We start from the raw sequence: 27,015 nt of genomic DNA, 5'->3' as shown, positions 1-27,015 counted from the left end.
ATGCTGAGGTGTGTGCTAGGCTAGACTCTGTATGCTGAGGTGTGTGCTAGGCTAGACTCTGTATGCTGAGGTGTGTCCTCGGCTAGACTCTGTATGCTGAGGTGTGTGCTAGGCTAGACTCTGTATGCTGAGGTGTGTGCTAGGCTAGACTCTGTATGCTGAGGTGTGTGCTAGGCTAGACTCTGTATGCTGAGGTGTGTGCTAGGCTAGACTCTGTATGCTGAGGTGTGTGCTAGGCTAGACTCTGTATGCTGAGTGGTGAGGTGTGTGCTAGGCTAGACTCTGTATTCTGAGTGCAGGGCCGATGCAGCTACTGTAGCTGGCGCTTGGCTAGGAACCTTTGATGTCTGGGATGATGCCTTCAGTGGAAAGCAACTTGAGCTTCAATCGAGACGCCACCTCTTTGTCTTCTCCTCACGTCAGGACTTCAAACACACACACACACACACACTTGAGGAGTGAGCATGGTGCAGGGCTCTTCAACAAGCAAACAGCATTCCTCCTCTGTGGCTGTTGACAAGAACCCTCATATCTACGTAAACTAAGTCAACTTTGCAAACTACACACAAGCAAATCATACACACTCAACACCCATGAAAACTCCATCACACATTCACTCATTGTATCCCTCTATCCAATGCGTGCAGCATCTCTCACACACACACACACACACACACACACACACACACACACACACACACACACACACACACACACACACACACACACACACACACCTCCCGCTATCCTCTCTCCACCCTGTTGATTAATGTAAACTCAGAGTTTGTTGGTTCTGCTGGGCGCTACACCCAACAACATTGTGCTAACAAAGCAACATCAGCCTCCTGTCCAAAAAGTCTCAGAGTCATCTTAAAGTAATCTGGAGGCTCCCGCCAATCCTGATTGATCTTTATGCTAACCACATCCGACATGATTGGACTAGAGAAGAGAGGGGAAAAGGTGGACCGGGGGTCAAGTTTGTGATGATTGGGTCCTCATTTTGGCACTGACTGACTAACCAGCGCGCAAACACACACCCACGCACATTTCCTAGCAATGCTGTGTTAGCAAAACTTCCCACACACAAGGACACACTGACAATTCTCATCTCACCCCTCCTCTAACAAAACAAAAACAGATTTTCTGTTGAACCCGCGGCATGGCGAGAGCCACAGAGGATGAAGACTCAATTACCTCTTAATAGCAAGTAAATAGTCCCTAGATTAGCATTTAAATTGCCCAGTGTACGTTCCGCCCCGGCTCCAAGGAGGAAGGGAACAGTCAGTCCAGCAGCATCCCCAGTATTTTTAGACATGTTTTGGCCTGGGATTGACCGAGTGAGTGGCTGGGCAAGTATTGTATAAGACCGAGAGAGGGGTAGAGAAAGCCAAGCTTAAAGTAAACTGCTTTCACTAAGGGATGTCCTTCTCTCTAGGACAGAGGGTGAGGATGGGAGAGACACAGGGACACCATAAGGACAATAAAACCTGGGTCTGCGTTTTTCAATATGGATCAAATCCAAACTAACACAACTGTTTCAATTAAACGTATCAACTAATCACCAAGCTTTTGATTAGCTGAGGCAGGTGGAATTGCTGGGCTGCCCTATGGGGCCTGACCCTTTACCCAGCCCCCGTATGGACACACACACACAGCTCTGCTCAGTAGTGCTGGGCTACCCTATGGGGCCAGACCCTTTACCCAGCCCCCGTATGGACACACACACACAGCTCTGCTCAGTAGTGCTGGGCTACCCTATGGGGCCAGACCCTTTACCCAGCCCCCGTATGGACACACACACACAGCTCTGCTCAGTAGTGCTGGGCTACCCTATGGGGCCAGACCCTTTACCCAGCCCCGTATGGACACACACACACACAGCTCTGCTCAGCTCTAGTGCTGGGCTACCCTATGGGGCCTGACCCTTTACCCAGCCCCCGTATGGACACACACACACAGCTCTGCTCAGTAGTGCTGGGCTACCCTATGGGGCCAGACCCTTTACCCAGCCCCCGTATGGACACACACACACAGCTCTGCTCAGTAGTGCTGGGCTACCCTATGGGGCCAGACCCTTTACCCAGCCCCCGTATGGACACACACACACAGCTCTGCTCAGTAGTGCTGGGCTACCCTATGGGGCCAGACCCTTTACCCAGCCCCCGTATGGACACACACACACACAGCTCTGCTCAGTAGTGCTGGGCTACCCTATGGGGCCAGACCCTTTACCCAGCCCCCGTATGGACACACACACACACAGCTCTGCTCAGTAGTGCTGGGCTACCCTATGGGGCCAGACCCTTTACCCAGCCCCCGTATGGACACACACACACACAGCTCTGCTCAGTAGTGCTGGGCTACCCTATGGGGCCAGACCCTTTACCCAGCCCCGTATGGACACACACACACTGCAGCTCTGCTCAGTAGTGCTGGGCTACCCTATGGGGCCAGACCCTTTACCCAGCCCCGTATGGACACACACACACAGGTCTGCTCAGTAGTGCTGGGCTACCCTATTGGGCCAGACCCTTTACCCAGCCCCCGTATGGACACACACACACAGCTCTGCTCAGTAGTGCTGGGCTACCCTATGGGGCCAGACCCTTTACCCAGCCCCCGTATGGACACACACACACACAGCTCTGCTCAGTAGTGCTGGGCTACCCTATGGGGCCAGACCCTTTACCCAGCCCCCGTATGGACACACACACACACAGCTCTGCTCAGTAGTGCTGGGCTACCCTATGGGGCCAGACCCTTTACCCAGCCCCCGTATGGACACACACACACACAGCTCTGCTCAGTAGTGCTGGGCTACCCTATGGGGCCAGACCCTTTACCCAGCCCCCGTATGGACACACACACACACAGCTCTGCTCAGTAGTGCTGGGCTACCCTATGGGGCCAGACCCTTTACCCAGCCCCCATATGGACACACACACACACAGCTCTGCTCAGTAGTGCTGGGCTACCCTATGGGGCCAGACCCTTTACCCAGCCCCCGTATGGACACACACACACACACAGCTCTGCTCAGTAGTGCTGGGCTACCCTATGGGGCCAGACCCTTTACCCAGCCCCCGTATGGACACACACACACAGCTCTGCTCAGTAGTGCTGGCTAGCCACGTGCATAAGATGTAATGTTTTAAAATCGGTGATCCCGATGAGCGATGCGCTGGATGAAATACGGCCCTTCCCCGTCCCAGCCTCCTCTGCCCAATCCTCCCTCACACACACAAACGTACACAGTCATTTACACACACACTTTCTCAAAAAAGACACACACACACATAGGTGCCCTGGAATAGCTGCTCTACAAATCACCTATGGCCAGAGCAGAGCATATGTGCTACTGAGCACTGTGGTTCAGACAGCTCCATGTTTTATGCAAGCAGACAACTTCACTCCTGTGATGAAAACACTCAGACAATCTCTCTCCCTCTATCATTCCCTCTCACTCCCTTCCCTTCTAAATCTTTAATTCCCTCCCACCCGCTCTTTTAATCACTTTCTCCATCTCTCCTTGCCCTCTTCTTTCCTTTCAATCACTTGTCCCCTCCCCTCTTCCTCCCCCTACATCCCTCTCTACTCCCCCCTCTCTTCCTCCCCCAACATCCCTCTCTACTTCCCCCTCCCCCTACATCCCTCTCTACTTCCCCCTCTCTTCCTTCCACCTACAACCCCTTCTCTCCCACTCTTCTTCAATTGCAAGTCACAAACAGTGAAGTGAGAAGACGGTCAGAGAGGCTTTTAAATGTGCCTTTAAATGGGCATTGAGAGAATGTGTGATTGGATTAGCGAGGAAGAGGAGGCGGGGGTTGCTTTGCTACACATAGCCTGTACTTAATATAGCCTACCTGTCGACTTCCCGCGACAATGTTGCAAAGAGCAGCATCTAACTAAAGGGGCTGTGTAGCTCCAACCCAATCATTCAACGCCTAGTTTCACATTTTGTTAACTACTTGTCCAAGATATCGGTTACATGGAAAAAAAGACTTAGAAACACACAAAAAGCAGACACTTTTGACAAAAAAACACGAAAATGTTGCCTCTACCTGCAGCTACTAGCAACAAAAATGGTGGAGGAGAACAGCCTGGTGACCCAGTTCTAAAGTAGATTCGCAAAATGAACAAAAATATCAAAGAGAAAATTGCAAAAGAGGGCAAGGATGTGGCTGAAATACAACATACAGTGAGCGCACTGAAAACAAAAGTGGACACACTCCACAACCAAGTTACAAATGCTGAAGAGATGATATCAACATTGGAGGACAAGAACACCCGCCTAAACCACACTGTTGAAAGAAATTGAGATTGTGATCGAAAATCTGGAAGAATGAGTTCAATACCAGGAAAGCTAGTCACAGAAACACACTTCGGATCAGAGGGGTTCTCGAAATCCACATAAATATGGCGGAGTGTATGAAAGACCTTTTACGCAGTCTAGTTGAGGACACACTGGAGGATGTTATTATTTATTTACTTTCCACTGGAAAGGGCCAAAGGTGGAGTTTCCCTGACTTTTCCAAGGAGGTTCAGGGCGACAGAAATGCGTTCATAGAGTTGAGAGACGTGCATGAAATGGGGACTGAAATACTCCTTGCACTACCCTGCAGTGTTCTGGGTTACTGTGAGAGGATCACTAGGTTGTTTTACAGACCCAAAGAAGAGTGTCGCAGACTTTAACGAGGCCAAACCATCTGAGTAGTGTGGTATGGAAGATACACATGGCGGCTGATAGGAAAACTTCCTATGTTGTGAATAACCTTCTCATTGAGTGTTTATGCTTAGAATATTACAATGTTCTTTGAAAAACAGGTACATGTCTGGGAAGCTTTTATAGCATACATACGTGGAGCAATAATACAATGATCAGTTCCTATTAACAAACAAGATGAACAGAAAATGGATCAACTTGAAACAGAGCTTAAAACGCTGGAGGGGTAATATTGGTCCAATCCGAACAACATTTCTCTGGTAAACTTGACGAAAACCAAATACGGGCTGAAAATTCCCTGTACAGGTTGAAGCAGAGATGGTATGAATCAGGGGAAAAGGCAGAAAAACCGTTGGCCAGTCAATGGAAATCCAGAGAAACAGATCGGCAAATAGGTGGAATCAGAAAAAAGACAGGCAAGCTGATTACCAATTGTTACGGATACAAGTATCCTGTGTGTGTGTTTCTTTCCTCTCCTTCTCCCCTCACAGGTGAAAATCATCACTCCCCAATCAGTCAACAATCATCAATCAGAAGACACACCTCCTCCTGTTTCCTACCCAATCACAGTTCCTTTCCCTTGGTTTAAAAACCCTGTCCGTTGTTTGCTCTAGAGCTCAATCTCTCTGTAAATGCCATGTCTGTAGGTCTCTGTGTTTCGTCTCTGTGTTTCACTCTCTCTTTGTGTATTAAACTCTCTTTAGCACTTTGTCATCACCTATGAGTATTGTTTTTGGTTAAGGTGTTTGTTTACTGGTGGGAAAAGGGGGAAACAAGACAAGTCGCCCATGGGCATACACTACCCGTAGGTAAACTTTGTTATACCCTAGTTAGAACTGGGCGGACCACCCACTGTATTTTTGGTTAGTTAGTTAGCTGGTGTTGAAATAGGCTAGTCTAGCTTAGGGGTGTTTTTGAATAATTATTGTTTCTTTCCTTGGGTCCAGCTCAGCCCCTTTTCCTGCTCCCCCCATCACTGTGTGTTTATTAATAAACCCTGAGTTTGACGGTAGATTTCAGTTGTCGTGGTTATTTCTTTCACACTTTTACTTTGTCACTATTATAAATTGCATGAGTTATGTTACGGGTCTCATTACCATCCCCCCTAGACTGTCGGGCCAAAAGGGATTCGTAACACCAATCATAAAGAAACAATATAATTTGAGACTTCTATCAGGAACGTTCTACTTCAGACAGTCCTTTAGATATGCACAAAGCAGAGGCTTTCTTTCAGAATCTGAACCTTCCTAAACTAAAAGAGGAAGACGGGAACTGGATCGACCGTCCAATTACAAAAGGTTTGCAGAGCAGCAAAGCCCATAAATATTGAAAACATTGAACACATCGATTGACACAGGTGAGCTCCCACCTTGATGCAGCAAACATCCTAATCCCCAAAAAGGGAAAGGATCCCCATGAGTGAGGGAGCTACCTTCCAATTTCCTTAATATATTGTGATGGAAAATAGTTTACAAACTGGCTATGAGGGTGAACCATATCATTAAGACAATCATAAATCCAGAAAACCAGGTGGGATTAGTGAAAGGCAGAACTTCATCTGACAATCTGTTGCATGTCATCTGGAAGGCAAAATATCTGGATACTTCAGTGGCAGCCTTCTCCCTAGACGCAGAGAAAGCCTTTGATAGGGTGGGCTGGGACTACCTGCATTATACTATAAATACATTCGGATTTGGACAGGGCTTTCAGAATATTATTAAACTTCTGTACAATGACCCCAAATCCATAGTAGTCACTAACGGACTACGATCATCTCCATTTTCAGTAGGAAGAGGCACGAAACAAGGTGACTGTCTCTCGCACCTCCTATTTATTATAGCATTAGACCCATTAGCCGAAGCCATTAGGCTGCATCAGTTAATAAAAGGGGATAATATAGAAGGTAGAGAGAATAAACCACTGCTTTATGCAGACGACATATTACTAATAATGTCAGGCTCCCAACATATGGCCTTAACTGGACTTAATAAATGCATTTTCAGAGATATCAGGCTATAAAGTCAACTGGACCAAATCTGAAGTAATGCCGCTATCAAAACATTGTCTGAGAAATGACTTCCTCAGCTGGAGGTTTCAATGGGTCCTTAACATGAGGTACCTGGGGATCGCATTAAATCCTGGTCTAGAGAAGATGATTTCTGAAAACCTTGACCAACTACTGAACAAAATTCAAGTCCAGTGTAAGAGCTGGGATCAGCTACAAATCTTATTATGGTGTAGGATACAGGTTATACAGATGGTCATTAGCATGTTACCACTGTCCTTACCTGTCTATACCTTTACATCCAGAAGGAAAGTGATTACGGAGTTTGTTTGGGCCGGGAAAAGGGCCAGGATGGAACTAGAGAGATTACAGAAAACGACTGACAAGGGAGGATTAAAGCTCCCCGACATGCAATTATATCAAGAAGCCTTTGTAGCTGCCCAAATAGGCTCTCTTTACGGAGAACTCTAAAGAGGCCAATTTGGGTGGATATGGAGGAAGAAGTTAATGCCCCGTTCGGAACATCAAATTATTTGAGCTAACAAAACGTGGGACTGCAGAATCCAATAATGTCCCATACAAAAAAATATATGGAGTCAGATACATGAGAGAGAGAGACATCTTCACCTTTCCTGACAAACTCTGCTTCGTTGTGGAACAACCTGACATTGAAAACAGGGGGACACGTGGTTTTCTGGAAAGGTTGGTATAGAAAGGGGAAAAAGAACATTTGGCTGTCTATATCAAGAAAACTCGTTCACCTCTTTTGAATAACTACGGTCCAAGTATAATTTACAGAAACAAGGCTTTTGGAGGCACCTCCAGCTTAGAGATTGTATGTTTAAGGTAGGACAGAGTAACAACAAATTCCCTGTACATTCAGGGGCAGAACGACAGATTTGTACCTTGTCAGCTTGGGGGTTTGAACTTGCAACCTTCCGGTTACTAGTCCAACACTAACCCCTAGGCTACCCTGCCGCCCCAGGGTAGCTGTACTGTGCCGGTCGGGGGATTGGACACACCTACCCATTCAAATGAGTGGCTGGGTGTGTCCGCGCTTTTGATTGGTACTGTATATTAATCTCTGACAAGTTATTGTTTAGTGCCAAATGTAATTCTGCATTGTTATCATGAAAGGACAAAAACTGATTACAAAAAAAAAATATATATATGTATAACCTACCGGTCAACAGCCAGAAAATACATACATTTCATCAAAAGTTCAATTTAATGAATTGACTATAAAAACACATGTGGGCGGCAGGTCAGAGCTTGTGTCAATTTCTTCCCATTGCTACTTAATTTCACTCAGGAATTGAATTTCATTGAACTTGTAGATAGTTGGCGAATCCACTTTTTCTCTCTCCATCTCTGTATTTCTCCCTGCTTCTCTCCTTCCCTCTCTCTGCACCCTCTCCTTTCTTCCCTCCTGTCAGTTCCCTGTTGTATGGCACCCAGTGGTTGAGGAATGGGTGTTGTGAGGCACAGCGGGTGAGGCTGGTATGGCACAGAGCTAGGAGCTAGGATGCTGGTATGGCACGGAGCTAGGAGGCTGGTATGGCACGGAGCTAGGAGCTAGGAGGCTGGTATGGCACGGAGCTAGGAGGCTGGTATGGCACGGAGCTAGGAGGCTGGTATGGCACGGAGCTAGGAGGCTGGTATGGCACGGAGCTAGGAGGCTGGTATGGCACGGAGCTAGGAGGCTGGTATGGCACGGCGCTAGGAGGCTGGTATGGCACGGAGCTAGGATGCTGGTATGGCACGGAGCTAGGATGCTGGTATGGCACAGAGCTAGGATGCTGGTATGGCACGGAGCTAGGATGCTGGTATGGCACGGAGCTAGGATGCTGGTATGGCACGGAGCTAGGAGGCTGGAATGGCACGGAGCTAGGAGGCTGGTATGGCACGGAGCTAGGAGGCTGGTATGGCACGGAGCTAGGAGGCTGGTATGGCACGGAGCTAGGAGGCTGGTATGGCACGGAGCTAGGAGGCTGGTATGGCACGGAGGCTGGTATGGCACGGAGCTAGGATGCTGGTATGGCACGGAGCTAGGATGCTGGTATGGCACGGAGCTAGGAGGCTGGTATGGCACGGAGCTAGGAGGCTGGTATGGCACGGAGCTAGGAGGCTGGTATGGCACGGAGCTAGGAGCTAGGAGGCTGGTATGGCACGGAGCTAGGAGGCTGGTATGGCACGGAGCTAGGATGCTGGTATGGCACGGAGCTAGGAGGCTGGTATGGCACGGAGCTAGGAGGCTGGTATGGCACGGAGCTAGGAGGCTGGTATGGCACGGAGCTAGGAGGCTGGTATGGCACGGAGCTAGGAGGCTGGTATGGCACGGAGCTAGGAGGCTGGTATGGCACGGAGGCTGGTAGCTAGGCTAGGCTGGTATGGCACGGAGCTAGGAGGCTGGTATGGCACGGAGCTGGTAGGATGCTGGTATGGCACGGAGCTGGGAGGCTGGAGGCTGGCACGGAGCTAGGAGGCTGGTATGGCACAGAGCTAGGAGGCTGGTATGACACGGAGCTAGGAGGCTGGTATGGCACGGAGCTAGGAGGCTGGAATGGCACGGACCTAAGAGCTGGGAGGCTGGTATGGCACGGAGCTAGGAGCTGGGAGGCATCTATGGCACAAAGCTAGGAGGCATGTATGGCATGGACCTAGGAGGCTGGTATGGCATGGAGCTAGGAGGCTGGTATGGCACGGAACTAAGAGCTGGGAGGCTGGTATGGCACAAAGCTAGGAGGCATGTATGGCATGGAGCTAGGAGGCTGGTATGGCACGGAACTAAGAGCTGGGAGGCTGGTATGGCACAAAGCTAGGAGGCATGTATGGCACAAAGCTAGGAGGCATGTATGGCACGAAGCTTGGAGGAGGCATGTAGCTAGGAGCTGGGAGGCTGGTATGGCATGGAGCTAGAAGCTGGGAGGCTGGTATGACATGGAGCTAGGAGAGGTGAGGTTGGTATAACATGGAGCTGGGAGGGCTGAGGCTGGTATAACATGGAGCTGGGAGGGCTGAGGCTGGTATAACATGGAGCTGGGAGAGGTGAGGCTGGTATAACATGGAGCTAAGAGGGCTGAGGCTGGTATAACATGGAGCTAGGAGAGGTGACGCTGGTATAACATGGAGCTAGGAGGTGTCATGACACTGGCCCATAACACCTTTATGGTGTTTGACTATTTGTTTGATGGTGGGAAAAGGGGGTACCAAGACAAGTTGCCCATGGGCATACACTACCCGTAGGAATACTTTGTCTATATACCCTAGTTAGAACTGGGTGGACCACCTGCTGTATTTTTGGTTAGTTAGTTAGCTATATCGAAGTAGGCTAGTCTAGCTTAGGGGTGTTTTTGGATATTCGTTTCTTTCCTTGGGTCCAGTTCAGCCCCTTTTCCCGCCCCCCTTTACAGTGTGTTTAAAAATAAACCATGAGTGTTTGACGGTAATTTAGTTGTCTGTGGTTTTTCGTTCTCACTTACTTTTTCACTAGTATACGTTGCATAAGTTATGTTACGGGTCTCGTTACCATCCCCCTAGACTGCGTAACAGTACTTGATGAATATGATGTCAATTCGGTTGTCCTCTGAGACATTCTCATCAATTAAAGGATGACAAACGGTACAGTGGAAAGTCTACATACACATTATAGTTATCAGATTCACATGGAATTGTTGTGCAATTTAAATGTTTGAATATAAAATTATTTGTGAGGGGATGAAATGTGATTTTAGCTTGTAAAATGTGAGAATTGGGTTTTCATGAGTGACTCAGTGGCCCGCTCACGTGAAGAGACATTGGTTATAAACTATGAAACACGCCCTCCTCTCCCTTCCTATATAAAGCCGTGACGACAATATAACTTCCTGTTCCGGGTACATTAGGGTGACGATCCGATGTCAGAAGGGTTCAGATAACTACAGAATGAATGGTATGAACTTTGAACTCTTATTCGCTAAAGAAGTGATACCTACTAGCTGTTTCGTTAGGAACAGCAGCTGCAAACGTGGGCTCGGAAAGAACAGACAGAGTATACCGTCTACCAGACATCGACGTTACTACAACGTATCCAATTTCCCACCAGAGACATTCTTTCGAGGACAGGAAGATCTGTTGGCCAACACGACCAGCATCTACGACCAACCTACCGAAGAGCAGCTCAGAGTAAATATTTATTGCATTTTCCTTTTCCAAATGGGCGGTGATTTAGAATGCATAAGATTTTGTATTTACGATAGAGACATCGCTTCTCCCTTTGTTCTTCAGTCTTCCCGCTCTTTCACTCAAACCCAGCCCCCTTTTCTTTGTGTAACCAGCCTCATATCTGTTCCGTCCGCCAGGGCCGTTTTCCTTTATGACATAATTTGTAATCAAAGTATGATTCATTCTGAGTGATTAGTTAGGTATTTTGTATTGCTGATTCAACTTGTTAGCCAGGGTTCGTGAAGATAACCAAGAATTTACAACTTTCAGATGAGACTGAAGTAAGGTGACAATTAAAATTGACTGCTATTGATGTAAATATTACTAGGTCTTTAAGAGTTTATTTGGAAGATAACGGCTCCATAAATATTATTTTGTGGTGCCCCGACTTTCTAGTTAATTACATTTACATGATTAGCTCAATCAGGTAATATTAATTACAGAGAAAGGATTTTATAGAATAGCATGTCATATCACTTAATCTGGCATAGCCAAAGACATGACAGAGGGTTGAGGCTGGTATAAAATGGAGCAGGGAGGGCTGAGGCTGGTATAACATGGAGCTGGGAGAGGTGAGGCTGGTATAACATGGAGCTGGGAGGGCTGAGGCTGGTATGAGCTGGGAGAGGTGAGGCTGATATAACATGGAGCTGGGAGAGGTGAGGCTAGTATGAGCTGGAAGAGGTGAGGCTGGTATAACATGGAGCTGGGAAGGCTGAGCGCGGCGGCGGCCGGGGGGGTAAATGCACCACACGGAGCCGCTTCCTGCTGGACAAGTCATCCCTCATCCCTCTCCATGCTCCTCAGATCTCTCATCTAGGGATCATTACCCTAGACCATGGATGGTTACCTATGATGGGGATGAAGGCCACAAAAAATCTGGGCTCATGAGGGGCCGGAGTGGTTTGCAGGTCTGTTTTCCCACACATGCAGTCAGAGCCTGACGTAGCCTTTTGAGGGCCCTAAACAAAATGTTTTTTTTTTAGTGGACTCCCTATAGACAGCAGAGAGCAAAAATGTACATTTTAGAGTTAATATCCTGCCATTCTACACATTTTGCCATGAGGCGGAAATATTTTACCTTTATTTAACTAGGCAAGTCAGTTAAGAACAAATTCTTATTTTCAATGACGGCCTAGGAACAGTGGGTTAACTGCCTGTACATGGGCAGAACAACAGATTTGTACCTTGTCAGCTTGGGGATATGAACTTGCAACCTTTCGGTTACTAGTCCAACGCTCTAACCACTAGGCTACCCTGCCGCCCCATGAGGCAGAAATAAATGTTATCAGTTTTTAATATGATATCTGAGTGACTGACTAACAAAATCAATGGAGGCCCCTCGGTTGGTAATTCGACCATGATTCCTGCAAATTTAGATAGCTGGCAGCTAGACTAACTAGACTAACTTAAATATTTTTGCTGACATGCGCTAATTGAGTGACTGTCCGTCAAATCAATGAAAATGTATTTATAAAGCCCTTTTTACATCAGCAATTGTCACAAAGTGCTTATACAGAAACCGAGCCTATACTCCAAAGACCAGGCAATACAGATTAGAAGCACCAGGGCTAGGAAAAACTCCCTAGAAAGTCTGGAACCAGGCACTGAGGGGTGGCCAGTCCTCTTCTGGCTGTGCCGGGTGGAGATTATAAGAGTACATGGACATTAACTGACATAAGAGAAAAACTGCAGGGACTCCTGAGTGGCACAGCGTCGCAGTTAGGGGAGGGTTTGGCCGGGGGGCTTTACTTGGCTCCTCACGCTCAAGAGACTCCTTGTGGCGGGCCGAGGCACCTGCAGGCTTACCTCGTCGTTTGCTGAACTGTGTTTCCTCCGACACATTGGTGTAGCTGGCTTCCGGGTTAAACGAGCGAGTGTTAAGAAGCACGGTTTGGCAGGTTGTGTTTCGGGCGAAGCACAACTCGACCTTCGTCTCCCGACCCCGTTGAGGAGTTGCAGCGATGAGACAAAATCGAAATTGGGGAGAAAAAAATATAAATACAAAAAAACTTCTGATGCGCAAACAAATGGCATCTTGTTTATTCTACTATTCTAACCCTCAACAGTAAGTTGAGACCCTGAGTGGTGGAAGGGAATTGATCTGCTGGCCTACAAAAGGGGGTCAGCAGTTGCCCATCCCTGACCTAGAGAAACCCGTATTGCACAAAAGCACATCAGCATCATGTAATCTGTAATCCATGCGTCTTGTCTGATCGCATCTCAGTGTTCTCCAACCCTCACTGCCTGAGACCTGTCCGGATGGGGTGGAGGTCTGACAAAACAGTCAGTCAGAATAGGGGGGGGTTTGGTCATAGATGTTAAACTAGTGATAGCACGTTTAACATTCTTATTCCATCTCGATGGATGTGACTGACTGTAGCCACATACAGGTGAGCCAGACGAGAGGAGTTGAGGTACAACAGGGCAGTGTAAATGAATGATCTTTCACCATGTCCCGTTATCCAGGTCAGACACTCATCCCATTCATTCACTTTCCTTTTCAGAGTGCAACCACATGATCAACCTGCCAAGCACATGATCAATCTGTTAATATCAGTACTAGGCCTGTTTTCACATTCGTATCGATCAATGTCATCATGCAACAATAAGCAGCATTTCAATAACATTTATTTCCAAGAACCTGCATTTCTCCTTTAAAAAGCAAAGCAAGGCAGTGATTGTAGAGTGAACTAAAGCTCATTGTATTACAGTCATTCACCACGGCCAACTTCACTCGCACTTTGCCTGCCTATCTACAATGGATGACTGATACAAACCATTTCCCCCAACATCACTCACAACAAGGAAGTTAACAGTAGACATTGTATACCACTGCCATGGTTAACGGAGGAAAAGGAAAGAATTGATATTGAAAAGAGATTCAATGTTTTTTTTAGTCGGGACAAAAACAGGAAGATGCAACTAAAAAATAAACTTTATTGTTTTGTCATTCATTAACAATTTACAAACGGGGGAATATTTTCCTTCTACAACAGAGCTAATCAAAAACATGAAGCCGAGGAGAACTCCTTAATGAACTGCCTCATCAGACAACCAGAGAAATTCACAGGATCCTTTTTCATTATGCAGGTTTATGGGACTGCTCCAGTCAGGCACAGGCGCACACACACACACACACACACTGCCTGGTTGCCGGCTAGTTCAGTAACACACAACCACACACAACCACACACGAGTCTCTGGGCTAAAGCTGCTCCATCTCTCAGCTCCCAATTTCCAGGAAGTGAGTGAATCTCCATAAGCTGCAGTGCCACAGACAGAGAGACAGTTAAGCTAAAGTGAAACATCACTTTATTTTTTTAAACGTTATATTCATCATCTCTAGCATCACCCCATCATCAACATTGGTGAAAATGGTGTGTTTCTATGTTTTGCATTTAAGAGACAAGGTAAGGTGTGCATCATGCTATTTTAACCAATTGTGTGTAGGCATTACCTACTAATTGTCTGCTGATTGGTTGATGATGTCATTGGAAACACTTATCTTTTTTCTATAAAACATAGAAAACTGCCATTTTTACATATGTTGATGTTGGGGTGCTGGAGGTGATGAATTGGAAGTTAAACTTTTTTTTAAATGTCCCTTTAAGCTAGCTCAATACAACACAAACCGCACCAAACAGGGATTAAGCAGACAGCACACACCCCAACACTTAGCCTATTCCCAGGGCAGGCAAACACACAAATGGGATGTTCTCTCATGTCCAAGCTTAAGCCTTTTGAACCTTTTCTTAGACACGCGTCTTATTTACCCTGCAACACACGAGTCTTATTTACCCTGCAACACACGCGTCTTATTTACCCTGCAACACACGCGTCTTATTTACCCTGCAACACACGCGTCTTAGTTACCCTGCAACACACGCGTCTTATTTACCCTGCAACACACGCGTCTTAGTTACCCTGCAACACACGCGTCTTATTTACCCTGCAACACACGCGTCTTATTTACCCTGCAACACACGCGTCTTATTTACCCTGCAACACACGCGTCTTATTTACCCTGCAACACACGCGTCTTATTTACCCTGCAACACACGCGTCTTATTTACCCTGCAACACACGCGTCTTATTTACCCTGCAACACACGCGTCTTATTTACCCTGCAACACACGCGTCTTATTTACCCTGCAACACACGCGTCTTATTTACCCTGCAACACACGCGTCTTATTTACCCTGCAACACACGCGTCTTATTTACCCTGCAACACACGCTTATTTACCCTGTCTTATTTACCCTGCAACACACGCGTCTTATTTACCCTGCAACACACGCGTTTACTGCAACACACGCGTATTTACCCTGCAACACACGCGTCTTATTTACCCTGCAACACACGCGTCTTATTTACCCTGCAACACACTTATTTACCCTGCAACACACGCGTCTTATTTACCCTGCAACACACGCATCTTATTTACCCTGCAACACACGCGTCTTATTTACCCTGCAACACACGCGTCTTATTTACCCTGCAACACACGCGTCTTATTTACCCTGCAACACACGCGTCTTATTTACCCTGCAACACACGCGTCTTATTTACCCTGCAACACACGCGTCTTATTTACCCTGCAACACACGCGTCTTATTTACCCTGCAACACACGCGTCTTATTTACCCTGCAACACACGCGTCTTATTTACCCTGCAACACACGCGTCTTATTTACCCTGCAACACACTCGTCTTATTTACCCTGCAACACACACGTCTTATTTACCCTGCAACACACGCGTCTTATTTACCCTGCAACACACGCATCTTATTTACCCTGCAACACACGCGTCTTATTTACCCTGCAACACACGCGTCTTATTTACCCTGCAACACACGCGTCTTATTTACCCTGCAACACACAAGTCTTATTTACCCTGCAACACAGGTGTCTTATTTACCCTGCAACACACGCGTCTTATTTACCCTGCAACACACGCGTCTTATTTACCCTGCAACACACGCGTCTTATTTACCCTGCAACACACGCGTCTTATTTACCCTGCAACACACGCGTCTTATTTACCCTGCAACACACGCGTCTTATTTACCCTGCAACACACGTGTCTTATTTACCCTGCAACACACGAGTCTTATTTACCCTGCAACACACACTTCTTATTTACCCTGCAAAACATCTTTGAAAGGACATCATGTCCACTTCACAACCCCCTTCCCAAGGACAACTTCAAAAGCAGGAAGGCCTAAAGCCCCACAACATACTGCGCTGCACTCATAGGTCCACATGGGAAAGTGACATTTTCAACTAAAATCACAGAAGTGGGGTACAGAAGCAATCTTTCCCCATTGAAGGCCGTTCAGACAAGCCTAAATTCAAACACAGTTTACAGTTGTTTTGTTTTATGACTGGATTATAGCTCCTGTCCAGATGTTGTGAATGATATATATTCACAGCAGGTAATAGCTATAAAATGTGCAGCAGCCAATTGTCAAGTAAAAAAATATATATATATTCCCATTGAAAAATAAGCCTATTCAATACCGGTTGATATAAATACATTATCAGTCTATAGATTCAGTGGCACAATTTAGTAGAATTAAATTAGCAGGTGTGTATGTTCGTTATGCATCTTTATCACATAGCACAGAAAAGAGATTTTATAAGTTCAATCCCTGCTCAACAATTCATAATCGTGTTTTAAAAATTGTTTTAGGGCCATGATTAACAAGAGCTCCTATTTTTATTCCTCAACTGGTAAGTAAAGCGCGCTTCCCATTTGCCATTCAAATGCATAGGCAATGGAAGGCAGGATTCATTAACGTGTCACACACCACTTTGCAATGAGCTGGAGGCAGTAGCCATATTGAAAACCTATGGCTACTAAATTGTTTGAAACCTGAACACTTTACTATATATTATGAGGTGTGTTTTATTTACCTTGGCAAATTCCAACCATATCTGTGGAGGTAATTATTTTAATAGACTTCAATATGCCATTGAAAACAGCAGCCTATTTCTCTCATGTTCTACTGGTTTTCAAATGGTTTTGTTTGTACAGTAGCCAAGTGCACATTCACGTGTAGCCTACTGCCTTGTAGGTATCGCTGTGCTAATACTGTTAAGAAAAACTTTAAGATAAACATTCTGATCTATTTCACACATTGCTTAAATGTATGTTTTTTTGTGCAAAAAATAATGTAAGTATGTCATCTACGGTAGGTCAACTGGTTGAATTTGGGATCTATTGTCCCAAAGTCTGTTTGGGCTATTTCTTTCTCGACAAGCTGACCAATATAATTGGTCAACTTTACTACTATGGGGGATAGTAGATTGAAATAGACTCATAGGCGGCTTGTCCATAAGGCTAGGAATTAAATTGCCAAAATGATATATTCCAATTAGCCTACTCATTGCATCCTCGTCTTGCATGTTCTGTTAAGATAAATTACCATAATCTAAATGTGATTTCTGTCATTCTGAGCACCGTGGTGGAGACCCTAATCACATTACACACCCAATGTATGTGGTTCCGGAATATTTCTCAAATATCCGGTAAATTAAAATGCTGACAGTCAAATATCCGGTAAATTAAAATGCTGACAGTCAAATATCCGGTAAATGAAAATGCTGACAGTCAAATGTCAGGTAAATTAAAATGCTGACAGTCAAATGTCCGGTAAATTAAAATGCTGACAGTCAAATGTCCGGTAAATGAAAATGCTGACAGTCAAATGTCCGGTAAATTAAAATGCTGACAGTCAAATGTCAGGTGCCACATTCAGAACGGAAAGCCTGATTCATGTCAGTCACTAGTCAACTCCATTACACTCAAAAGTTACTTCAAATTCAACCAGTGAATGCAATCGATGGCAAGCAATGCTAGTGATTCTAACAGTTATTCTTAATGAGTGTTAGCATGCTAATAGCAAACCCCGTACACTAAAATTTATATATTTAAGGGGTATGCAGTCGGTCGATAACGATGTCACCAAAGTATGTTGTATAGGTAATTTCAAACAACATTCCCAGCTAATGAGAAAACTGTCACAAAGACTTAAAGCAACCTTGGGGCTAATTTGTATAGGCACCAACAGCAGATTAAGGGATTGGTACATTCATACCCACCAGAAGGGCGTGGCCACTGTGAAACTTCCTTCCATGAGGGACTATCCCTGTTGTCTCCTTTCGTCCTATTTTTTTGTCCTATTGAACACAACACACTTCTAGGCCTTCTGTTCTTTTCTCTTTTCCTCTCCATCTCCATGAAAGAAGAAACCCACTCCATCTCATCAAAGTTGCATGTGGATGAGAGAAGAGGAACATCCCTTCTTCCCCAGAGCACCCCTCCGGCCCACTCTGAAGTGGGGCTTCTCTCTCACTCTCTGTATCCCCCTCCCTTCACTCTCCCTCGCTCCCCCTCTCTTCTGAAAGCCTCTCTCCCTCTACTCTTGGTTCTTTTAGGGAAAAGGAGCACTCCCCGGAAAATTCCGGAAGGAAGGAAAGCAAGTAGGAACGGGGAGGGAGAGGGAGGCTTTGAGGTGCCTCCATGGAGTAGACAGGAGGAGCGAAGGGAGAGAAAAACAAGTCTCTCTCCAGCCTCCCTTTAAAATAAATATCAAACGGGGAACTCTGCTCACAAGCGTACGTGGTTCAGAGAGAAAGGTGGTTTAACCTGAGGGGAGACAGTAGGGGATAGACCGAGAGAGAGCAAAACAATGCACACTCAATATCACCTAGCAGAGAAATAGGCCTACCTGCAAGGCATGACTCTGCATGTCGGAGCTCTTAAACGGGGTCTATACAGTCTACGCAAACAGAGCCCTTAAAGAAGCCTGCTGGAATTGGTACATCCATATTTGGCATTTTGAATGAATGATTATATACATTAATGTTGAATAGCGATATCACAAGTATAAACACAGTAAAGGACACACACTAAAGGGTTATGAGCTAAACGTTGTTTTTTTAGACAACTGGGATGCAGCTTATGGACATGCCTGTATAGAACAGGTATTTTAGAAACCAGCTCTATTCTCCCACAGCTAGTGAAGAGGAACCCTTATTGTTGGTGAATAATAATACATCCACAAAGGGTGGTGCGGCGGTCTAAGGCACTGCATCTCAGTGCAAGAGGTGTCACAACAGTCCCTGGTCCGAATCCAGGCTCTATCTCATCCGGCTGTGATATGAAGTCTAATAGGGCGCCGCACAATTGGCCCAGCGTTCCATGGGTTTGGCTGCGGTAGGACGTCATTGTAAATAAGAGATCGTTCTTATAAACTGACTTGCCTAGTTAAAAGTTAATAACAAAGTGTGTGTTTGCGGGCGTTGAGGCTCCCCCATCAAAGCCCTTTTTTCATCAGCAGTTGTCACAAAGTGCTTATATTGAAACCCAACCTAAAATAGTTTGAGAAATATGCTAAATAAAGTTGCCGCTCTGTTACTTGCCTCAGGCTGCACGCATTGTTCTCTAATCAAGGGATCATATTTCACCCATCAGACTACTCTCAAAATATGTATTAGTAGTTACAATTTCTTTAGATTTAGAATGGGCCGTTATAAAAATGGTCAGGAACAGGGGCAGGGGGAAAAAGAGATGTCATTCACATGTACTCAAATAGAGAATGGAGACCCATTCCTTTCAATCATGCCGGGTAGCCGTTACGGTTTTATAGTGAAGTGTGTGCTTAATATAAGCAACTGAGAAATAAATAGTTGTACCTGGGATCCTCTTTAGTAGCAACCTTAAAGTCTGCTTTCACAGAGGGTTGCATATCGAAATATGAGCTTATAGGAAGACTTATTTCACTCCACACATCAACCAGTGTTTGAGGAGCATTCAGCCTCTTGCTGAGCGACAGATGATACTTCACCTAAACTCTGTAACATGGCTTCTCCAACCCTGTTCCTGAGCCGCGTGGGGTAATACAGTAGGGGGAGGAGCAGCCTGAGGTAATACAGTAGGGGGAGGAGCAGCGTGAGGTAATACAGTAGGGGGAGGAGCAGCCTGAGGTAATACAGTAGGGGGAGGAGCAGCGTGAGGTAATACAGTAGGGGGAGGAGCAGCCTGAGGTAATACAGTAGGGGGAGGAGCAGCCTGAGGTAATACAGTAGGGGAGGAGCAGCCTGAGGTAATACAGTAGGGGGAGGAGCAGCCTGAGGTAATACAGTAGGGGGAGGAGCAGCCTGAGGTAATACAGTAGGGGGAGGAGCAGCGTGAGGTAATACAGTAGGGGAGGAGCAGCCTGAGGTAATACAGTAGGGGGAGTAGCAGCCTGATGTAATACAGTAGGGGAGGAGCAGCCTGAGGTAATACAGTAGGGGAGGAGCAGCGTGAGGTAATACAGTAGGGGAGGAGCAGCGTGAGGTAATACAGTAGGGGAGGAGCAGCCTGAGGTAATACAGTAGGGGAGGAGCAGCGTGTGAGGTAATACAGTAGGGGAGGAACAGCCTGAGGTAATACAGTAGGGGAGGAGCAGCGTGAGGTAATACAGTAGGGGGGAGGAGCAGCGTGAGGTAATGCAGTAGGGGGAGGAGCAGTGTGAGGGTAATACAGTAGGGGAGGAGCAGCGTGGGGTAATACAGTAGGGGAGGAGCAGCGTGGGGTAATACAGTAGGGGAGGAGCAGCGTGGGGTAATACAGTAGGGGAGGAGCAGGGTGAGGTAATACAGTAGGGGGAGGAGCAGCGGAGGTAATACAGTAGAGGGGAGGAGCAGGGGAGGTAATACAGTAGAGGGAGGAGCAGGGGAGGTAATACAGTAGAGGGAGGAGCAGGGTGAGGTAATACAGTAGAGGAGAGGAGCAGGGGGAGGTAATACAGTAGAGGGGAGGAGCAGGGGGAGGTAATACAGTAGAGGGGAGGAGCAGGGGGAGGTAATACAGTAGAGGGGAGGAGCAGGGGGAGGTAATACAGTAGAGGGGAGGAGCAGGGGGAGGTAATACAGTAGAGGGGAGGAGCAGGGGGAGGTAATACAGTAGAGGGGAGGAGCAGCATGAGGTAATACAGTAGAGGGGAGTGTGAGTAATGTTTTGTGCGTTTCTCCACACTCTCGTCCTCAAGAGGACGCACTTGGAGGATGAGAGCGGAGCACGGTAGTATGCATATTGAGAAACACGAAGACAGAGAGAGAGAAAGACCGAGAGCAGGGCTCTTTGGTGTCAACAGGTAAATCATCAGACTTCCACAATAAGCAGACCTCAAGAGACACGACACTTCTGTCTTAAAGGATTTATGTCCATTTAGTATGGCGCCCAGGAAAGCTCACTCAACTAGACACGCACACAACCTCTCTGGAGAGCCTCCTCCCAATCCAGTTGAATTCCTGCCTGACATTACAAACAGACTGGCCATGACGAACCCATCTGGCCTCGACAATCCCATCCATATGTTCTAGAGATGTGGAAACCTCCACTACATATGTGATTGTGAATAGCCTATATGAAGGGTTCTTGAGGGTGAAGGGCGTCTGGTGTTCAACATCAACAGATCAAAATGGCTTCCTATTCCCTTCAAGAAAGTCTTCACCCCTTGACTTTTTACACATTGTGTTGATTGTTTGTCACTGGCCTACACACACAGCCCAGAATGTCAAAGTGGAATATGCTTTTTGAAATGTTTGAATGGATGGTGAAATTCACTGAAAACCCTCACTAACACATAGCAAATATCATGTAGCCTACTTTTGGCCTGCTAAAAGCCTGACCACCAGTCAACCCACATTATTGACTAATATTCCATTTCTGTTGCTACAGGATTTTGTTATGACAATATAGGTCAAATTAAAGTAAGTAGTGCTCACGAGTCAAAAAGGTTTCCCGAAAATGGTGCACAATTGTGTACTGCGTCATCTATTTCTATTTCGTATGATAGGTTAAGACATACCATTTCTGTAAATATTTTTTTGCAATTAGTTTGTTATGTTACGGATTTGTAAGGGCTTAAGATCCAGGACTGCATCTTTAAGCTCATATACAGAGCCTTCAGAAAGTATTTACACCCCTGGACTTTTCCCACATTTTTGTTGTGTTACAGCTGAAATTTAAAATGGATTCATTTGAGATGTTGTGTCACTGGCCGACACACAACACCCCATAATATCAAAGTGGAATTATGCTTTTAGATTATTTTTCAAATGAATTACAAATGAAAAGCTGAAATGTTGAGTCAATTAGTATTCAACCCCTTTGTTACGGCAAGCCTAAATAAGTTAGAATAAAAATGTGCTTCAGTCACAAATTTTATGGGCTCTGTGTGAAATAAGTGTTTAAATAATCATTTGTTCTTAACCGACTTGCCTAGTTAAATAAAAGGTTAAGAAAATAGTGAAAAAAGTTTTTAACATGTTTGAATGACCACATCATCTCTGTATCCCACACATACCTGTATCGTACCTTAGTCGAGCAGTGAATTTCAAACACAGATTAAATCAGAAAGACCAAGGAGGCTTTCCAATGGCATTTGTGGATAAAAAAAACATTGAATATCCCTTTGAGCTTGGTGACGTTATTAATCACGCTTTGGATGGTCAATACACCCAGTCACTAACTCAGTCGCCGGGAAGGATGGATCAACAACATTGTAGTTACTCCACAATGCTAACATTATTGACAGAGTGAAAAGAAGGACGCCTGTACAGAATAAAACATATTCCAAAACATGCATCATGTTTGCAATAAGGCACTATAGTAATACTGAAAAAAATGTGACAAAGCAATCAACTTTTTGTCCTGAATACAAAGTGGTACGTTTGGGGCAAATCCAATACAACATATGACTGAGTACCATTCTCAATATTTTTAAGCAACTATATTTTTGGCTGCATTATGTTATGGGTATGCTTGTAATTGTTAAAGACTGGGGAGTTTTTTTTATAAAAAAAGAAACACCTGGTCCATTCTGCTTTCCACCAGACACAGAGATTCATTTACCTTTCAGCAGGACAATAAGCCAAAACACAAAAGCCAAATCTACACTGAAGTTGCTCACCAAGAAGACAGGGAATGTTCCCGAATGGCCAAGTTACAGTTTTGACTTAAATCTACTTGAAAATCTAGCAATAATCAACAACCAATTTGACAGAGCTTGAATCATCTTTTCAAGAAAAAAAGGGGCAAATATTGCACAATCCAGGTGTGGAAAGCTTAGAGACTTACCCAGAAAGACTCACAGCTGTAATGGCTGCCAAAGGTGCTTCTACAAAGTATTGACTCAGTGGTGTGCATATTTGTGTAACTGAAATATTTCTTTATTTAATCTTCAATAAATTTGAAAAATATGTTTTCACTTTGTCATTATGGGGTAGTGTGTGTAGAAAAATCTATGAAATCCATTTTGAATTCAGGCTGTAACAACAAAATGTGGAATAAGTCAAGGGGTATGAATACTTTCTGAAGGCACGGTAGTGCACTACTTTTCATCAGGGCCCTGGTCAAAAGTAGTGCACCAAGTAGGAATAGGGTGCCATTTGGGATGCAGGCCGTATGTCATTTCACACATACAGAGGGAGATAAAACATGGGAGAGATAACTTTGGCACATTGAGAGGACATGAAGATAGGAGTGGGGTCGTGTTGTTAGATACAGGTATGTGGGGTAAAAGATAACAGGGGGTAGTTATGTTATGCCAACAGTCCCATATAGCAGGGGTCTCTAACCTTAATAAGAACCACAGAGGTGCACATGAACTCTGAGCAATACACACACATACAATAGACAACACACACACACGGGACACACACAGACAAAGACGTAGCACGGCATCCAAGGCAAAGTCATGACCACACAAACCCACAGGCAGCAATAACACACACACACACACACACACACACACACACACACACACACACACACACACATAAAGGAAGAAACTATTAGACACACCCCCACACCGTTCCAGGAAAGGTGAGGGTGGTCAGGATGCGGTGCGGTGGCTAACCATAACGGAAGCACCTCATATTAAAAAAGGGAGCAGGGATCGTTTGTATCAATCAGCATTAATCTGACCTTAATGTGTTTATTAAAGACAACATGAACTGTCATTTCCTAGCAGAAAACCTTTTTACCGGGGAACAACCTTAATCAAATAAACCCAGGCTCTGAGCCATAATGTGCTTATTGTCATATGGTAATAACCACTGATTGAATACAATCATTTCCAATGACAGAAAACACACGCACGCAAGTGTGTGCGTGTGTCAAGTTATAATGTCAGATTTCCAACCAGTCTTAATAAAGGCCTAGGTGGCTTGATGGAGAGAGAGGGTCAAGTCAAAATGCCTGGCAGAGAAAATAATTCATTACAAAAACCAATGACCAGGGGGAAAGACATTTAGAAACAAATGACCAAATGAATTAAAACATTAACAATGGAAGACATGCACAATTAAACCGGGGATGATGCGATCATGAATAAATGGTGGCGTCCTGTTGGGAAATGAATGAAGTGGGTTCTTCTTTTGTTTAGTCAATGACAGAGCTGAAATAGAGACCGATAGATAGATGCCTGGATTAGATGTAATGCTTCTGTTACGGCTAGTTGAGTAAATGGAGTCTCATCTAATCTAAAACACACAAGCATTCCTGCTATCGACCGATTCGGATCTAAATTGTCTGCACAAATCAACCTGAGCTGCCAGACAGAAAGTATAAACACAACCATAACCAATCTACAGTACATTGTAGCCTATATTTCTCTTGCAACTGTCACTCTGCTTGTTTCCCGGGCACAAAATGGTCACCTCATACCCCAAATGCTCCCTTACAACCCTGTTCCTGGATAGCCACCGTCCTGTAGGTTTTCAATCCAGTCCCAGTTGTGACTGACCTGATTTATTTTAGCAAGCAACTATTTTCTAGAATCAGGGGCACTAGATGAGGGTTGGAGCAAAAACCTAGAGGACGGTAGCTCTCCAGGAAGAGGGTTGGAGAGCCCTGCTTTTGACACTGATTTGCAATCAGTCACCTGGCTTGGCACAAAATGACAGATGAGGCAGAGTGGGGAGGTCGCTGACAGGGATCCAGCGGGGGGTAGGGTCAATGCCCGCATGAGGTGAAAGGTCACATCAGCTACACGCCATCCCAATGGTGCCAGGAGGCGGTTGGCGTGGTTTCACCAGACCCCTGTGGACCTTCGTAGTGAATGACTGCTAACAGCTGGGCGCTCCGTTAGCTCTGACATCAGACACCGTGACCTCTGAACTGGGGCCACGACGCTGCACCTGGCTTGATATATCTGGCACACACACCCCCACCTCTCCTCACATACTGTACACACCCCCACCTCTCCTCACATACTGTACACACCCCCACCTCTCCTCACATACTGTACACACCCCCACCTCTCCTCACATACTGTACACACCCCCACCTCTCCTCACATACTGTACACACCCCCACCTCTCCTCACATACTGTACACACCCCCACCTCTCCTCACATACTGTACACACCCCCACCTCTCCTCACATACTGTACACACACCCACCTCTCCTCACATACTGTACACACCCCCACCTCTCCTCACATACTGTACACACCCCCCTCTCCTCTCCTCACATACTCACATACTGTACACCCACCTCTCCTCACATACTGTACACACACCCACCTCTCCTCACATACTGTACACACACCCACCTCTCCTCACATACTGTACACACACCCCACCTCTCCTCACATACTGTACACACACCCCCACCTCCCCTCACATACTGTACACACCCCCACCTCTCTCACATACCCTCCTCACATACTGTACACACCCCCACCTCTCCTCACATACTGTACACACCCCCACCTCTCCTCACATACTGTGTACACACACACACACACACACCCCTACTAGCCTATGTTTTTATTAAACTGGAAGTAAACCAAAACAAATGTTGCTTACAGAGTTAAAAGACTGATGACTAATAGTCTAACCAGGCACCGCTCCAATCTGAGGTTGCCAACAAGATGGGCTGAAAGACACGTCGCCCTGTTAGCTCCTAGCACAAGCATTTCACAGTACCTTATATCCTGCTGTAAACTGTGTATGTGACATATACATTTGATTTGTGAGTAACTGGAAGGACGGTGGAAGAAAGTTAGCTAAACCAGGATGTAGTTAGCCAGGATGTAGTTAGCTAAACCAGGATGTAGTTAGCTAAACCAGGATGTAGTTAGCTAAACCAGGATGTAGTTAGCTAAACCAGGATGTAGCCTTATGGCCCTCGCGGATGGACTACTTACCGGCGAGGAGGAAGGTGATGAGGCAGGTCTCTTTGGGCATGTAGAGTTTGAGGCGGGAGCCACTGAACACGTATTCTACCACTGCCTCTGAGCGGCCCGCTCTCTGGAGGAAAGGCAGGAACTGCTTGGCTTTCTGTGTTTCCTGGAGAAGAAAGAAACATGTTCAGAGTAGCAGCTTCACCCTAGAAATGCAGATCTTCATGTCAATTGGATGGTTTGATAGTGGATCATACACCTCAGTCTTAGTCCATCCACTTCATATGCAGATGAGTAAATTAGGTTGCGTGGGGTTTCTCGGTAAGGGTGAACGGACCAATGATTTCACCATGACATTGCTAGGCCTCATCTCTCTCTTTCTCTCTCTCTCTCTCCCCCTTTCTGGTGAGTCACTGGCTTGATGGGTACACCAAGGCCAGAATTACAAGCGTGGCTAAATCATTGCCTATTCAGACAGGCTGATGAATCAATGGCAGAGAGAGAGAGAGAGTTATATTAATAAATACACAGCTCGGCCGGCAGGCCAAGGCAGGCAGGCCAATGCAGCCACAACAAACCAGGCAGTGACTCACTAGCACTCTCTCATGATTTAGATGTCGTGGGGTGGGGAGGTGTGTGTAGAGGAAGAGAGATGTGTTCTGGCAAAACAGATAGATGTACTGGGTGAGGAAGATGAGGAAATATGTTGTTGACAAGGTGGAACTATTCCATCAAGTGCCAGGTAGCTCAGGATTGCAGGGTGCAAAGTCAACATTGCTGTGGTGATTAAAGTTACTGGGCAGGAATCTAGCCCTACACTACACATTATTTCTCTGTTCAGATGAACTCTTAGGATGGAGAAAGGTGGGCAATGGGAATATGGAAACAGGTGAA

The 27,015-nt window shown here is 45.8% G+C and overlaps 1 protein-coding gene across 1 annotated transcript in view; it reads right to left on the bottom strand.

Annotated features, from left to right (window-relative positions):
* LOC127926845 (staphylococcal nuclease domain-containing protein 1-like) overlaps positions 1–27,015 on the bottom strand; it is a gene marked incomplete at its 5' end in the record, with an annotated part of 287,826 nt that overhangs the window by 251,290 nt on the left and 9,521 nt on the right. The window contains one exon of the mRNA XM_052512463.1: positions 26,146–26,287. Within this exon, the coding sequence (XP_052368423.1) occupies positions 26,146–26,287 (142 nt within the window). The remainder of the gene's footprint in view (positions 1–26,145; positions 26,288–27,015) is intronic.

This window comes from Oncorhynchus keta, unplaced genomic scaffold, assembly GCF_023373465.1.
Source record: "Oncorhynchus keta strain PuntledgeMale-10-30-2019 unplaced genomic scaffold, Oket_V2 Un_contig_8484_pilon_pilon, whole genome shotgun sequence".
In the NCBI taxonomy this organism is placed as follows: Eukaryota; Metazoa; Chordata; class Actinopteri; order Salmoniformes; family Salmonidae; genus Oncorhynchus; species Oncorhynchus keta.
Note: the sequence above shows the minus strand (reverse complement) of the source record. Positions and strands in the feature narration are given on the sequence as shown.